The 17,606-nt window shown below is 35.8% G+C and overlaps 1 protein-coding gene across 2 annotated transcripts in view; it reads left to right on the forward strand.

Moving 5' to 3' along the window:
- The window catches only part of AP3B1 (adaptor related protein complex 3 subunit beta 1), a 263,029-nt gene that overhangs the window by 183,406 nt on the left and 62,017 nt on the right, over nucleotides 1–17,606 (forward strand). For both annotated transcript variants that reach the window (XM_082621919.1, XM_082621920.1), the window contains one exon: nucleotides 3,958–4,064. In XM_082621919.1, coding sequence (XP_082478045.1) covers nucleotides 3,958–4,064 — 107 coding nt within the window. The remainder of the gene's footprint in view (nucleotides 1–3,957; nucleotides 4,065–17,606) is intronic.

Consider the following 17,606-nt stretch of genomic DNA (forward strand, 5'->3'; position numbering starts at 1 on the left):
AAATAACCATTATAATGGTTTTATATATATATACTATATATAACCATTATATATTAAAATGGTTATATATATAACCATTATATATTAAAAGTTTTACTGAGTTTTTTTTTTTTTTTTTTTTTGCTGTACGCGGGCCTCTCACTGTTGTGGCCTCTCCCGCTGCGGAGCACAGGCTCCGGGCGTGCAGGCTTAGCGGCCATGGCTCACGGGCCCAGCCACTCCGCGGCACGTGGGATCCTCCTGGACCGGGGCACAAACCCATGTCCCCTGCATCGGCAGGCGGACTCTCAACCACTGTGCCACCAGGGAAGCCCTTACTGAGATTTTAAAGCATAACTTTGATCAGAAGAACAATTGTATAATTACTTTATTAAATATACTTTAGTAAAGAAAGTGTTTTGTAGAAAGTTTTAAAAAGAAAAGAAAATGAGTCACCATTCTGACAGATCAGCTCAGATTCTTTTCATGGACAAATCCCTTTCCCTCCAGACTGGATTGTACTGAGGTACTGTTTCATTATTTGCTTCTTTCTCTTTTTATCGTGCACATTCCTTTCCTTGTCATAAATATTCTTTAACAACTTCATTTTTAATAACTACATGGTTATCCTTTATGTTGTTGTAATAAATTCTATTTAACAAGTTTACTGTTGTTGGAAATTAAACTATTGTTTAATTAACTACTATTGTTTCCATTTTTTACTGTCATAATCAGTGAACAACACACATCTTCATAAGTGTATTATTGAATTATCTCCATGACTCTATCCTTAAGATAAATTCCCAGGAGTAGAATTGCCGGGAAAAAGGCTTTGAAGAATTCTACTGTCTAAAATTGCCTTCCACAAAGTTGGTACCAACTAACACAGTAGTAATATGAGAGTGCCAGATTCCTTTTACCCTTACCAGTCTGGATTTTGTATTTAAAAATTGCCTTTGGGCTTCCCTGGTGGTGCAGTGGTTGAGAGTCTGCCTGCCGATGCAGGGGACACGGGTTCGTGCCCCGGTCCGGGAAGATCCCACATGCCATGGAGCGGCTGGACCCGTGAGCCATGGCCACTGAGCCTGCGCGTCCGGAGCCTGTGCTCCACAACGGGAGAGGCCACAGCAGTGAGAGGCCCGCATACCACAAAAAAAAAAAAAAAAAAAAAATTGCCTTTGCCATTTTGATAGGTGGAAATGTTATCTGATTTTAATTTGTATGCCATATTATTAAAAAAAAACAAAACTACATAGAGTCATTTTGTTTCTTACATGTTAAGTTGCCACAGTCAACTGGCTGCAGAATCCAATTTAGGATAAACCTTCAGTGCCAGCTTTCATCTTGCCAGACCTGTTAACAGATGTGTAATCATTTGTTTAATGCCAGGGTTTCTGCCTTCTGAAATGATACTAAAAGTTTGTCTTTTTTTTTTTTTTTAAGTGTCAAGCTTACCTTTGGTGTAAATTTTTCTTCTCTTGTCTTTTTCTTCTCTATGTCTTTAGCCAAGCTAGAGTTGAAATCAGAGGCTATTTCTTACTCAATTTTTATTCCTTATATGATCATCTAATATTTTGGATGGATGGATAGAAAAACAAATGAACAAACATGCACTTAGAACCCACCAGAAAAGTTACATGTTGAATGGAAAGGCAACACATTTTGATTCAATTAGAAGAACCAATCTCTAGTCCTATAGTGGTTCTGCCGTTCACTTGTTTTATGATCTTGCAAGTCTTAATCTTCCTGTGCCTCACTTTACAATGTCTTTATATAAATGCCCTTTCTGCCTGCTCACCGCCATTATCTTACTTCAGTCCTTGTCACATCATGCCTAAACTATTGTAAATTCCTCCTCACTGCCAGCCCGAGTGCTCTTTCCAGTTCTTCGGCCTGTCTCTTACACTGGCCTCTGACTAATCATCCTGCAGTACCATATGTCATATCATTCCTCCTCTTGGTAGATTTTTAACAGTTCTTCTTGGTGTATAGGATAAATCCAACCCCCTTAGCTTTACAATTTCCCACCTCTCAGCCTTTGTTTACATGATCTCATTCAGTAACTAACCAGCTTCAGTAAGTAACCAGCTTCTTCCTTTCCTCTTATTTGAATGCTACCCTTACTTAAAAACTGGGCTTCATTCCCTCCTACTCACCAAGCCTTCTCTTACCACCCTATCCCCATTGATTCTTTTTTTCTTTCCGATTCCCTATGGCACTTGCTAATTGTTAGTGGTTTTCAACATATGTCTAAGGAGACCTGGGCATTTGTAGCAGTGCTTCACACTAAGGGCACACTCCTTTAGGAGTGCAAGGGAGCAACCAACCAATGGCTCCACTCCCTCCTCCACCCAGTCTCCACTCTGCTTTTTTTATTGTGTATGTTGAGGTTTTATTTAAGATTTCCTTTGAAATTTTTCTTCTTTTGGCAGTATCACTTATGGACTGTATTTTTTTTTTCTTCAAGCATGAGTATCTTTTTTTCTCAGTTAGGTTTTAAGTCACTTGAAGACAAGGACTGTGTCTTGAACTTCTTTGTCTCTCCCTTGCTCTCTTGTTCAAGAAATATTTATTGCTAACTTTATGAATTAACATTTGTTCTGCCTAGCTTACAAGATATTGTGAGACTAAAGTGAGAAAAAGCTGCTTTGAAAAGTGATGTCATGTGAAGTAAACATTACTTCCTTTATAGTATTGTTTTAGCATGAGAACTTGTTGGAAGCTAAAACTTTTTCTACATTTGAATTTTATTTCATTCAACAAACAGTTGAGCAATTACTAAGCACTAAAAATTAATGTGTCAAAGTCTGCTCACACAGACCAGTAGAAATGAAAGACACAAATTTGTATTACAAGAGAAGTATGGTTGTAGAAGTGTGTCCAAGTATGTCTGTGGAACAAATGAGGCACATATAAGCTGTGCTTAAGTGAGTCAGGCTGTGCTTTCCCTCTAAGTGGTATCTTACTGGGTAGAGGTTGCAAGGTGAGCAAGGCAAAGACGTACCTTCTAGGCAGAGAGAATACGATATACAAGGTTCAAAGACATGAAACAAGATCTTGGGAACTCTTATTTGGTAGAACTAGAACATAGGAGTGGCTGATGAAATTGGAGATGAAATTGGCTAGACCTGCCCAGTATGGTGGCCACTGGCCGCATGTAGCTATTTAAATTAATTAAAATTTTAAGTGCAGTTCTTTGGTCATACTAACCACATTTCAAGAGCACATTCGGTATGTGCGCTAGTGGCCATCATGTTGGTCATACAGCCACGGGACATTTCCATCATCACAGAAAGTTCTATTGGACAGTGCTGAGCTAGATCATAGAGGACCTTGCGCATTTAATTAAGGAGTTGGACTTTTATCTTGTAGGCAGTTGTGAGCCTTTGAAGAGTCTTAAGCAAGGGAGTAACGTGATCAGATTTGCATTTACAAAAGATTTTCTAATTTTTTTTAGAATCAAACATTTCTATCTAGCACATAGCTTTTGCTGACAAAGTATAATTAGAAGGGAATTAGGTAGTCTGGGCCCCTTGTAATTATTATAGTGGAGAATAAAATAGAGAAAGGATTCAATAAGCACCCTTTTAAGACTTATAACTCAACTGGAGAACTCTCTTGAATGCTATAGTTATTTTTACATTAGTCTGAAAAAATGTTTCTTTACCTTCCTCTTTTAGTGAAGTTACTGGGTGATTAATGTTAGTGATAATGTTAGGTGATAAAAATTTTCAAAAACTATTACTCAAGATATTTATATTCTTATTTTGTTATAGGATTTGCCATTATGTTTTGAAAGCTAAGACTAACTGCCATGACTTGATAATAACTTGACTAAATCAAGATGTTAAATAGAATTGTCATAGATTTATTAATCAAAGTAATTTAATTAGATTTTCTAGCAAAATAAAAATGTTGCTTTTAGTAATATGAATTAAATTTTCATGCACATTTGCTAATTTAAGCCTTTTCTTATAGTTAACCCAGTGTCCACTCCAGTTGCACTTCCCACCTCAGCTCTTTCTCCAAGCTTGATAGCTGATCTTGAAGGTTTAAACTTGTCAGCTTCTTCATCAGTCATCAGTGTAAGTAATTTTCAAAATACATTAGCTCAGTTTTCAAGTGATGCCATTGCATCTTTTTTATTAAAATGCAAATAATTGAAGTAGATTCTTAGTCTCCAACAGTTCTTCCTCTAACAAGTCTGTTTCAAATCTGGCCTTTTAATTTTGTGAACATCTTTTAATCTTTTTAAAAAAATTTTTATTAGAGTTAGTTCATTTAAATGTTGTGTTAGTTTCAGGTGTACAGCAAAGTGAATCAGTTACACATATATCCTTTAATGTGCTCTATCCAAACCATTATCATCTCAATTTACTTCTTGTTATCCACATTTACTTATCATGTGTACACTTTTCTCTGGTACTGTTATATATCTCTAACATACAAGGGTTCTTTTCCACAATGAATTAGTTTATATACATAGATTCTGCCATAAAAATTGTCTACATTAACAGACTTTCATTCCCATAATCATTCTATTCCTACAACACTGTTCTTTTATCATAGGCTACTAAAAATACCTGACTGTTTTCATTTAAAAATTCAATATTGTATTTCTCTTTACATTATCTTTATACATTTATTTACATGCCTTGGTGTCTCTAAAAAAATTCTTTAATGTTATTTATGGGGTATGACTTGGAATGAGGCAAGAGGCTTGCCTATCTCAAAATAATGCCAAAACCATCAGCCTGTCATCGTATCTGAAACTGTAATAATCTTTTTTGTGTTAGCATGATATATCCACTAACCTTTCACTCTAAATCAAGCATTTGCCTAAGATGCATAATCTTTCGATATGCTTGACCTCCTATTAATTTGATGTCGGAAATCTGACAAACTAAGAGATAGAACAATAAGTTCTGATGGGCACACAGGTAGATTGAATAGATCTGGTGTATCAGTGGTTCCCAGGACTGGTAGGGCATTGCAGGGTACATGATTGGTGATCTGAGCTGCCCGGGAGCATAGAGCTGCTTCTGCCAGAGGTAAGAAAGAAAAGTACCTAATTCTTGCACAGTGTTACAAAAAATTCCCCCTTCAAAGCAAATGTGATATCAGGGCTGTGCAACGAAATACTCAAAAGAGCTACGTGCATTTCTCTTCAACTTTGGTCAGCTCAGTTAGAAGTATAGGCAAAACCTCTTAAGCTTATAATGTTTTTCAATTGTAGAACGTGATTATCTCTTGACTGCTCAGAAATGAGTATGAACAGTATTTGGGATTTTAGTTTGTCCTTCTTGTTGCTAAAAGGAAAAGACACATTGGAAGAGATGGGGGAAAAACAGTTAAGTCTTTCATTTGTTTAAGTAATAAATATTTATTGAGCATTTGTAGTAGGCTGTAAAGAGAAAGTGGTAATCAAAAAATCTATAGTGGGGCTTCCCTGGTGGCGCAGTGGTTGGGAGTCCGCCTGCCGATGCAGGGGACGCGGGTTCGTGCCCCGGTCCGGGGGGATCCTGCATGCCGCGGAGCGGCTGGGCCCGTGAGCCATGGCTGCTGGGCCTGCGCGTCCGGAACCTGTGCTCCGCAATGGGAGGGGCCGCAGCGGTGGGAGGCCCGCGTACCGCAAAAAAAAAAAAAAAAAAAAATATAGTGAAGTGTAGTTAGTCTTTGAGGGGAAAGGAGGCCTCTAAAAACTTGGGAGACAATAAGGTCTGAATAACTTGGGTTTGATATCAGATGACCAGGATGCAGGTCCCTGCTTTGCCACTTAATAGCTTTGTGACCTTGGGCAAATCGGTAAGTAACTTTTCTGCACCTCAGTTTCCTATGAATATAATATCTACCTCACAGGATTCTTGCGAGATTAATGAGATAATAAATGTGAAGCTCTTAACAGTGACTGGCACGTTGTCATCACTCAATAAATATTAGCTAATATTTTTGGAAGTGATATGATATGTGATAATGGACCCTGAGTAGACTCTTATAGTTTATTAGCTATAAGAAGAATACAGTTGAGATTAGAAAAGCTTGTAGTAAGTTTTCATTCATCACAGAGTAATTGAAGGATTCACCTGTTTATCCTAAAGAAAACATTTATTGGGATGGTCTCTTCAAAGGAAAAGAAAAGCACTCTATCCAAAGAGTATGCAAAAAAAGAACTGCCAGGGACTTCCCTGGTGGCACAGTGGTTAAGAATCTGCCTGCCAATGCAGGCGACATGGGTTCGAGCCCTGGTCCGGGAAGATCCCACATGCCGCGGAGCAACTAAGCCTGTGCGCCACAACTACTGAGCCTGTGCTCTAGAGCCCATGAGCCACAACTACTGAGCCCACATGCCATAACTACTGAAGCCTGTGCGCCTAGAGCCCATGCTCCGCAGCAAGACAAGCCACCTCAATGAGAAGCCCGCGCACCACAACGAAGAGTAGCCCCTGCTCGCCACAACTAGAGAAAGCCTGCACGCAGCAGCGAAGACCCAATGCAGCCAAAAATAAATAAACAAAAATAAATAAGTAAATCTATTAAAAAAGAACTGCCAAGTGAAGAGAATCACAACATTCATCCCCAAAAGCTAACAAAATGATCAAACAAGTAGTAGTAATAAGAATGGCAACCAGGGCCTCCCTGGTGGCGCAGTGGTTGAGAGTCCGCCTGCCGATGCAGGGGATGCGGGTTCGTGCCCCGGTCTGGGAGGATCCCATATGCCGCGGAGCGGCTGGGCCCGTGAGCCATGGCTGCTGGGCCTGCGCATCCGGAGCCTGTGCTCCGCAACGGGAGAGGCCACAGCAGTGAGAGGCCCGCATACCACAAAAAAAAAAAAAAAAAAAAAAGAATGGCAACCAGAAATTCACCAGCAACAATCAAATAAGGGAACAGTTAGAACTTTAAACAAAGAAAAAAGTGGAACTTTGAAAAGGAGAACCTGTAGAGATAAATTGAATATTCTGGTGCAGAATGTCATGACTCCTGATCTCACCTCCACCTCTCAAAATGATACTTTAAAAAGACGAATCAGCCAAATTGTAAGTTTTCTCATTATGTGTACAAATTTAGAAAGAAGTAGACTAAAGACATCAGAGGATATAAAGAAAAGTCCTCAAAAATTAAAACCCCCAATAATGGTAGGGGACCTCAACAAATATAGGGGTCTTTTGGATCCTAAAATGAAATTTAGGATCCAAAGATGAGTACATCCACAATTTAAAAATCAACATGTTGCCCTAATTCAATAGAAAGAAGAAATAAAAGTAATTTATAATAAATAGTACATTGATATATAAATGCTTGACCATGACTACATTATAAATGTAAGTGAAGTAGTTAAATGACGCTGGTGGCTATAAATGCAAATTGATAGAGGTGTATTATTGTATTAGCAACTCAAATACCATGGGTCGTGGTATAACATAATTTTCCAAAACATCAAACAGTTTTTCTGGTAGTTATTCCTGGAACATTGAGTACATTAAAACCTTGCAATGACCCACCCCACCCCCCAAAAAAACTACTTTGTACTGGTATGAAAAGTGTTCTAGGACCAGGTGAACAGGTTTTCACCTCATGAATGTCCAACCAGACGTTTGAAAGTTGTGAGGAATGTGGTATAATTTTTATTGGATGAATTTGCCCTGTTCATTGCAGAGCATCTAGCATCCCTGGCTTTCACCCATTAAAGCTGGTAGCATCCTTTACTGTCCCTTCCCCCAGTCATGTGCCAACTGCAAAGCAGTTTAATATAGCAATTAAAAGCACAGGCTCTTGAGCCAGACAGCCTGTGTTCAAATCAGAGCTCTGCCACTTTACAAAATGAGAGACCTTGGGTGGGTCATTTTACTTCTTGGTGCCTCGGATTTTTTCATCTGTAAAATAAAAATAATAATGCTACCTATCTCACAGAATTGTTGTTAGCATTAAATGAGTCAACATATATGAAATGCTTATAACAGTACCTGATACATGTTAAACACTAAGTATTTCCTGATATTATTTTTTATTACATTATTATTACAGCTTTGAAAAGGAAAGAAAGTATGACTCAAGAAAATTGTGTTATTTTTCTCTGTAAAGGGTACACATAGATATTCTCAAACAGGAAAATAACTGTCAGTCCTTCTTTAAAGAAAAAAAGGGAGTTGGGGATACTGCTTTACCAGTTAAAGGATGAGTCAAAATAAGAGAGTCAGTATCAATGGGAATTATGGTCACAGACTTAAGGGTAAATGATAAAATAGTATAAGAAACCGAAACTACTAGTATAGCTGAGGAGAGGAAAGGATGCATGTTAATCATTTCATTTTTCATAGTAGGAAATTAATCAGTAATATGCAAAATTGAAACAACTTTTGTTTTTGTTTTTTAATGAGTCTCAAAGCTCTTAATACTTTGTATATTCTCAGAGAACATTTATCTGAAGTTTTGTAGGGTTTTTTTGAGATTTATTTTAGCTTTTCTTCAATTAAAGTAAAGTATCCCATTCTACAGGATAATTTGTTTCTCTGTGCACCTGTCTATTCATCCATACTTACAGAGATATTAACCATGGTTAACAGTATTTTTGGTGATAGGATTTTTGGATGATTTGTTGCTTTCTTTTTTGTACTTTTTGTACTTTTCTATAATGTTTAAGTGTTTTAAAATAAATACTAATTAACTTTTTAAAGTAAAGTTATTACTGTAAAAATAAGCAGAAATACAGAACAGGCAAAATTAAGTTATGGTATTAGATGTCAGAATAGTGATGACCTTCAGGAGAGTTAATGATTGAAAAGGAGCACAGAGGAACTTCTGGGGTGCTGATAATGTTCTGATTTTGATCTAGATGCTGGTACATGGGTATATTCAGTTTATGAAAAAAATCTTTGAGCTTCACCCTTAACATATGTTTATTTTTCTGTATGTATATTATACTTCAATAAGACTTTTTTTCAGTGGATAAAATATACAGCACTCGTAAAAGAGGAAATATAGATAACAGGTACATGAAAATATTCAGTAGTGGTAATGAACAAATGCAAATTTAAAGAACCAGTTTGCCTGTGACATTGGCAAAAATTATAAAAACGGTTGTCCATTGTTGGTGAGGGATGCAATGAAACAGGCATTATATACACTGCTCCACTGATGACAGTCTAAATTAGGACGTCATTCTGGATGGCAATTTGGCCATCTATATATAGAGTCATCAAAATATACATACTGTTTGACCCAGTAATCTCACGTCTAGATTTTTCTTCTAAGGAAATAATTAGAAATACAAAGATTTATGTGCATAGTTGTTTATAACCACAGTGTCTAGTGATAGGAGAATGATGGTTACATCAAGTATGGCAGAGTCAAACTAAAGAATGTTGTATAATCTTTAAGATGTTTTTATTAAATCTTTGAATGAGGTGGGGAAATGTGGTATAAAATTAAGTGGCGAAACAGAATCCAAAATATTATTTATTTTATCTCAATTTTATAAAATTGTATACTCACACTGTGTTTTTAAAATGTAAGGAAAATGAAAGAATAGAAGGAAATGTGTTATACTGTTAACAGAGGTTTTCTGAGTGATGAGATTATGGATGATTTATATTCTTCTTTATATTTTTCAATATTTTCCAGAATTTCTCTAGTCAAGGTGTAATATATATTTTATCCAAAAAGCAGCCATTTTTTAATAGACAGGGTAAGCATGTATATGAATGAGTAGGATTCCTTTTTATTGACATCTAATGTTTAATGTCTGTCTTTCTGAATCAATACTACTAATTATATTGAGCAAGTCATTTGGTTTTCTCAACTCTAAAATGATGGCAAGGTAGAGCTCCATGTTTCCTTTTAACTCTAATATTCTGTGAATCTATGGAATTTTGAAGCAGTGAAATTAGTTATGCCAGGATGATTTGAACGTTCATGAAAATAAATAGATGAAACATTTTTTAGCTTATGTTACGACTTTTGTTTCATAGATGATTTTTATTTATTTCAGTGAGTTATTAAGTTTATTTTCTTTATGTGTTTGGTACAATATGGGTAGGTTTTATTTTTTGAAATTACCAAAATATTTACAGAGGAATCCAAAAAACAGTTCCTTTTTCACACTAAATATTTTTCAAATGAAAAATTTCACTATTCGTTTTTACCCTTTGAATTGTATATTCAGAACACAGAGATTTTTAAAGCATAATTTCTAGTAAATATTATAATCATTGTAAGGAAAGGCCTTATTTTTTCAAACTGTATGATACAGGTGACGTATAAACACAATATTTATTTCAGTCTTCCATGAGACTAATTGGCAATTGGCCTAGAGATGGCCAAAAATAAACATTTTAGTTCTTGCTATAGTGTTTCAGTGAACAAAATGAATTTTTAATGAATTACTAGTGAACTTGTTTTACTAGATTATTGTTAGGCTAAGAGTTTCTAAACTGTTACATATCAAACCCCAGGAACTCAGAAATAGCAATCCTCAGAATATTAGGCTTCTGGAGAGGATGAGAAAAGAAAGGGAGGGAGAAAATATGCATATAAAAGTAAATGTGAAATAAGAATAAATTGTTCACCTCTATTATTAGAAATGTTGGAGTACTGGAGAAACAGTTGTTTAATGTGACTAAAGTATAGCACATATAGGTTGGAATAACCAAGTCTGATGCTGGAGAAGTATGTTGGTGACATACTGTCATGAGAAAATTATAGTAATGATTTCTCTTTCATGTCTTGGTACATATAGAAAAGTGGTAATACCTGTAGTGTGCTCTGGGGTAAACAGAGATGCTGCAGGAGATGGAAGGCACCCACCCCAGGAGCTCCAGCCACCACAGGTGCCACCTGACTTTTCTGAGGTTAATGGCAGAGGTAGTAGCACAGCATACCTCTAACCCGTCTGTGGTACATTCGTGAGGACGCACTGACTTAGCTGCCATAACGTAACCAATTTGATCCTCGTGGATCACAGTCCCTAAGTGGAATTTAACTTAGGAGGCTGCAGGAAGGTTCATTAAGAAAAGCAGTCTTTATAGAGTACAGTGGTAATATATTGAGGAGTAGCAAGTAATCCCAAGAACAGTCCATGAAAGAGACACCAGAGTTGCAAAAAGGAAACCCCAATTTAATACACTATGCTACTTGGAGGTAGCCAAACTTGATATTAGGGCAGAGTCCTCCAGACTGATAAATCTGTCCAAGACTACTGAGGCCAACTGCAAGTTTAAGGGTTTCCTAAAACCACCCTCAAGTATGATAATTCACTAGATCAATCACAGAACTCAGGAAAGCACTATACGTAGGATTACAGTTTTATTATCGCAGTAGGGCACAAATTAGAATCATCCAAAGGAAGAGACGGATGGAGGAGATTCTGGTTGGGTTTCAAACTCAAAGCTTTGGGGTTACCCTCCTTGCGTGAATCAAAGTTGGTTGTATATACAGGAGTACTGCTAACCAGGGAAGCTCACCAAGCTTAGAGTTTTTATTGAGGCTTTACTAAATAGGCACTGTTGACTGAATTGTTGCCTCATGGTTGAACTCACCCTCCCACCCTCCCCTCCAGGTCAGGCTGATATCAGGGGCCCAGAGCCCCAATGCTCTAATCATACGGTGGGTCTTTCTGGTGTGGCCAGCTTCCATCTTGAGTTACCTGCTTAGCAAAGCTATCTAGGGGCCCCCTAGGAATCACTGTTGGCATAAACTATCAAGTATAGTCCCCTAGGGGCCCACCATGAATAATAAAAGCACTCCCATTACTCAGGAGATTCCAAGGCTTTAGAGGTTACTTCTCAAGAGCTAGAACAAAGTCCAGATCTCTCTTTAAGTGAGACCAGATTCTTTACTACACATATGCCAATTAAGTGTTTTATTCATTCAACAAGTGTTTATTCAGGCCAGAACATGAGGAGGTGCCAAAGATATAGTTGTGTACAAGATGGGCTAGGTTCCTGCCCTCAGGGAGTTTCCAGTTGAGTAAGAACAAAAGAAAAAAGAAAAATTGATTCAAAAGTGTGTAACTACAGTATACTAAGTACTTTCATTTTGTAACATAGTTTTGCCCTTTGGGTATTTCTGTAGATACAAGTTGTCATTATTTCTCTGACTTCTTACATAAACACTATTATTTTATATTGGCTAAACTCCACAGTCCCTCTATACAATAGTAGCTTAAGATCTAGCAGGAGTTAACTTTTGACATTGAACACAGTTTAGAATTTAGATATCTGAACTACTTTTCCTCTAACAAGAAGTAAAAGGATAATTTTGAGTACATGCTGTTCACCTTCTGCTTTCCTTGAATTGGCACTGTGGAGCATCACTCCATCACTTAATGAAGAAATAAAGCCTCACAATGTCACAGTAAAGACGGTAGCAACAGCAGCATTAAACTGAGGTCTGTGCATGTTATTATGGGTAGCCAGCATGGAATTTTCCTGTGACCAGCGAAAAGATGACACTGTCAGTAAGACCAAAAAGCCACTTAACTAAGGCCCCTCAGCCCCTTCAAGGATTTACAGGCTGAAGGTAAGAAGAAGGAAACCCATATGTAATGCCCTTAGGCAGGCAGAGTGAGGCAAGGTAGAGGCATTTTTTTATACGCAAGCCAATTTCACCATCTGATTAGTTCTATGAAGCTTCTTTAAGGATTATAGAAAAATAGCTGGAAAGTAGGCTTATAACTTTTGCTATTGATAAAGATTGGCAACTACTGAAGTTACAACTATCCATGATTAGGAATGAGATCCTGACCCAGTTTGTATTATAGGAAATTAATTGGAAAATCAAGAGTACCTATCAGACCTGCTTTTGGCACAGAGGTTACTTTGTCAGTTTTAAAACAATATGAAGAAAAACAAACCATGATTCATGATGCAGAACCTGATTTTCTCAGTTTGAAACTTACCAGCATTTGGAATTATTAGGATAATTGCACATCATAGTGATGGACAGTTGTAATCGAATTTGATTTCCATTTCTCCGAAGTGGACTTTTAGGTAGGTCTTTCTCTTTTTTAAAATTGATCTAGGCTAGGGCATTTTAGTTTTGTTTTCCAGTCTGCTTGTCTTCTACTGCCAGAGTGCCAGCTTTCTTCTAGTTTGTCTACAAGGACAGATTGCTTTGAGAGAGTTTTTGTTGAATACAAGTGTTTTACTAAGTCATGTATCAGACATTTCTTGAATATGTAGTCTCATTCCCAAAACAAATGATAATATGTCTGTGATAAAGATTGTTTTCTAATATGGTGGAAGAACTATATATTTTTAAATATATATATATTTTTTTACACTTTAAAAACTTAAGGTGTATTTAAGCCTCAGGCTAAGAGACAAGTCCAGCTAAGATCAAATTTCCTTGACTTTAGAGGAGGAAGAAATTATAAGTTAAAATTAAAAATAATTTTGTCATTTTAAATTTGGGAAAAATCCTTTATTTGTTCTGATGAAAATGTCAGTAGTCATGGAACTGTGTTAAAAATAATGAAAAGTCACTGGCCTGGGTCTGCTTAAATTGAAAACATTTTTTAATTAAAGTTTGACAGTATTTTGTGCTTCCATCGCCCAGCCATGTCCCATCTTATTCTTCAGTTCTTTTCTGGGTACGAGTTGCTTTAATTTTTAAATTAATCTTTAAGGTATGCCATACTACTGCTTCATCTTTTTATTTCTGTGCTACTTCAGAGGTCTCATAGTTAGTAACAGACCATTATCATCTCTCTCTTTCCTAGATTATTAAAAGGAGCTACTTTTTAAAAAGACATTGTTATTCATTTTTAATTGCAGGCTTTTTATTGTAAAAATATTTTTTATTTGGCTTAAGCAAATATATGCCAGTCTAAGAAACGAATTCTCCACAATGAAAAATCCACTGTATCAGATGATAATTGTAGTTATTAATTAACTAGTAATTATTATGGCAAGAAAAAAAGGTCACCATCAAAAAAAAGAAAATATGTGTATAAATTTGTAAGAAATGGAAGGATTATAGAGGTATTGGTAAAGAAGGCCTGGGCCTTTCTTTTTCTCTTCCTTCTATTTTATGGTGAATAGTTCCTGTCCCTTGCTGTGGGTTCCCTCTTCAGAGCTGAGGCAGTTCACTTGAGAATTCTTTCCTAAGATTATGGTTTTTAGCTTTCATTTATTATAATTATATTACTACAATAGGAAATAAGAGGTTTTAAAATACCATTGGTTTAAAGAGGATTTAATCTTTTCTGGCAATTTTATTTTCCACATTCGAAGTTGATTGAACGTTGTGTTACTATCAACTGCCATGTTGCAAATTTTGTTGCTTGTGTTGAATTGTGATATTTGCAGTGAAAAATACTGTTTTTAAGCTTTAAGATATCTTAGATTAAAATGTGCATTGGCCAATCATGTATTAATTATTATTTATTCATACATCAGTCAAGTTAACTTCTGTTACCTCTGTTCCTCTTTAAAAGGCTTGCCAAAATTTTTCTGAACATAGGACAAGGCATGGTATGGAAAATTGATTTTCCATTCTATTAAGTATTATTTATTAGTATGTAACCTTTTAACATGAGGAACCTGGCCTAAACATAAAAAATATTATTGTAATACTTAGAAAAACTTTGTTTCTCTGCAAAGGAAAAGAAAATGAATTTAGCTTTAGGGCACATGCCAAACTAACACTAAGAAATTAATTTATTGCCAGAGAGAGGAGAACATGGAGTAAAAATATAGATAAGTACAGTATATGGCCCTAATATCAAAGAAAAGTAAAAGCCACTTATCTTAAAATATATCAGGCACACTGTTAGTCAAATCATTCAGGAATGTAATTACAGACAGCTTTTATAGGCCTATCAATAAAGGGTTATTTCTCTACATTTGCAGCTGTTCCACACTACTGAATATATAAATATCTCCCCCAAATGCTAAATTATTACTGCAGATCTACTATACACTTCTGCTAAAAAAAAAAAAAAAAAAATTTTTTTTAAAAGTGTTTTTAAAGATCTTCTTTAACATGCATAATTTAGGTTAAGAGAGATACCAACCAAATGTAATGTGTGTGTCTTGTTTGAATCCTGATGGAAGCAAACAAACTCTGAAAAGACATATATATGATAGTCAAGGAAATGTGAATACTGTATTTTACATTAAATTGGGGGAATTTTTTTTCTTTTAGGTATGGTAATAGTATTGTAAGTTTTCTTGACACGTCTTTATCTGTTAGATATACAAACCAAACTATTTACTGATGAAATTAGATCATATCTCGAGTTTCCTTTAAGTAATTCAGAAGTAGAGCAAAAGATTAGATTGAACAGGATTGGACAAATGTTGATAACTTTTTGAAACTTAGTGATGAGTACCTAGTTTTCTTTATATTATTCTCTGTGCTTTCCTGTACACTTGAAAATTTTCAGAGTAAGTTTTTTAAAATACATAATTTTAGGGCTTCCCTGGTGGCGCAGTGGTTGAGAGTCTGTCTGCCGATGCAGGGGACGCAGGTTCGTGCCCCGGTCTGGGAAGATCCCACATGCTGCGGAGCGGCTGGGCCCGTGAGCCATGGCCGCTGAGCCTGCGCGTCCAGAACCTGTGCTCCGCAACAGGAGAGGCCACAACAGTGAGAGGCCCGCATACCGCAAAAAAAAAAAAAAAAAAAACATAATTTTGGAAACTCATTTATTTCTGAAGGTTTTGGCATTCATGCTTCACTGAACATGTGCCCTGCCAAAGTTATCTTGTAAATATAAACTAGTACATAAAAATTTGAGTTCTGTTCAGGTTGTCATCTGTGAAATTAGAAGACTGTAATAGATTGTTTCTAAGGTCCCTCAGTTCTAGCTCTTTAGAAATCTATGGGGAATAAAGTGGGAAATGGCAAGTGACTTTAGTAAACATCAGCATTAGTGCAGGGGAAAGGTGCCTTATCTTTTATATTAGAAATATATTAATCTAATAAAACTTAGACTCTGGGTCCCTGGAAGATAGGACAGGGCCTTTTTATTGGCCTTTCTGTTTCCAGTGCTTGATACATAATAGGTGCTCATCAAAAGTGTATTAAATGGATGAGATTAATCTTTACTGTTTTCCAGCTTCATTATTATATTGTAGAATCCATTCCCACTGATGTCAGTTTAAAGGACTGTATTGTTAATGTTAGTTTAGTACATCACTGAGATGATTATTCCTATCAAGCACATATCTAAAAAGTAGTTGTGATCCTTACATATTTCTTTTATTATAACATGTAACACTTAAGGCTAAAATGGAGAATAAGTTATTGTTTTAAATTGTTTGACTAAATATATCTTAATAACCCATTCTTTATATTTCTTATATGCTCTCAATTTGGCTAAAAATACAGCATGGTAAACTGGGAAACTGAAATTATCATTTTTATTTTATTTTCCCATCGATAAAGCAGATCTCCTAAAAATTTAAAGCACATCTTTCTAAGGTAACATTTACCTCCTCACATCTTTAGCAGCTATCAGACATGACATGGGACATATTCATTGACCCTAAAAATTTTCATCAGAGTCATGCACTGAAAGGGGGCAGCCCCAGCCAGACAAGAGGCTCATTTCAATTTTAACGGCTGTAATTAAAGGTTAATTCACTGAGTCAGGATTAACGAGGAAAGTACAAATGATAGGCAAGCAGCTGCCTTTATAATACAAGATTAGAACAATGCAATTACAATAAGAATTAGAAAAAAATCAACTTCCAGAAAAGATCTTTTAATAAACGAATTAAATTGTGATCTCTAAACATGAATATATATATATATAAATAAATAAAAGATAATATTTCTTAAGGAATCATATAAATTGACATTGTATATCTAAGTATATTATATCAAGTGTAGAAACAATGCTTAATACTAAAAACTTTTTCATTATAGGTAAATTACCAAAAACATGCGTGTATACATATCTACATATGATGTTTTTAAATGGCAAAAGTTTTTCCCTACTTCAGGCTCAGTTTTTGATATCCAGTTATCTTTACCTGCATCATAATTGATCTTTCCCTCTCTCTGCCCCACTTCCAGCAAGTACTTCTTATGTTTATACTTTAAATCTATTCTTAAAGAGCCCATTCCAAAATTCCTTTTCATCTAGTGGCAGTGAGAAAGTTGACATGTGTTATTTTCAGGTACATTATGTTTACATATTTTATAATTCTTACAATTTAAGCTCAGTGCTATATTTTATTTTATACAGATACTATTTTTAGTGTGATGTACCCTCTAACCTCAGGACATTGATCCAAAGCTTTTATATGTGTTGTATATTGTTAGAAAACTATCAGACTACTTACTGTGTTAAACATCCTTACATGAAAGTCCCTTGCATAGTGATTGGCACATAGTAGGGTCTCAGCACATTTATCATTTTCATCTGTTTTTATATTATTAATTGAAGCAATATACATTTTTTAATTAGTAGGATCCTTATTAGTTCTGTCAAATATTTATCCATCACAGGATTCAAAGAGAAGGAAAATAATTGTCAGTCATAAATGCAGGCTGTGGAAAATTGTTCCTCAAAAACTGGTTCCATAAATGGAATTTACATTTTGTCAGTGGCTCTTGAGCTGATTTCGTATAATAAATCTGTATGCTGGAGTAAATCTGAGTATTGATGCCTAGAAGCTAATAAT

Source organism: Mesoplodon mirus (genome assembly GCF_964341445.2).
Source record: "Mesoplodon mirus genome assembly, chromosome: 5".
Lineage (NCBI taxonomy): Eukaryota > Metazoa > Chordata > Mammalia > Artiodactyla > Ziphiidae > Mesoplodon > Mesoplodon mirus.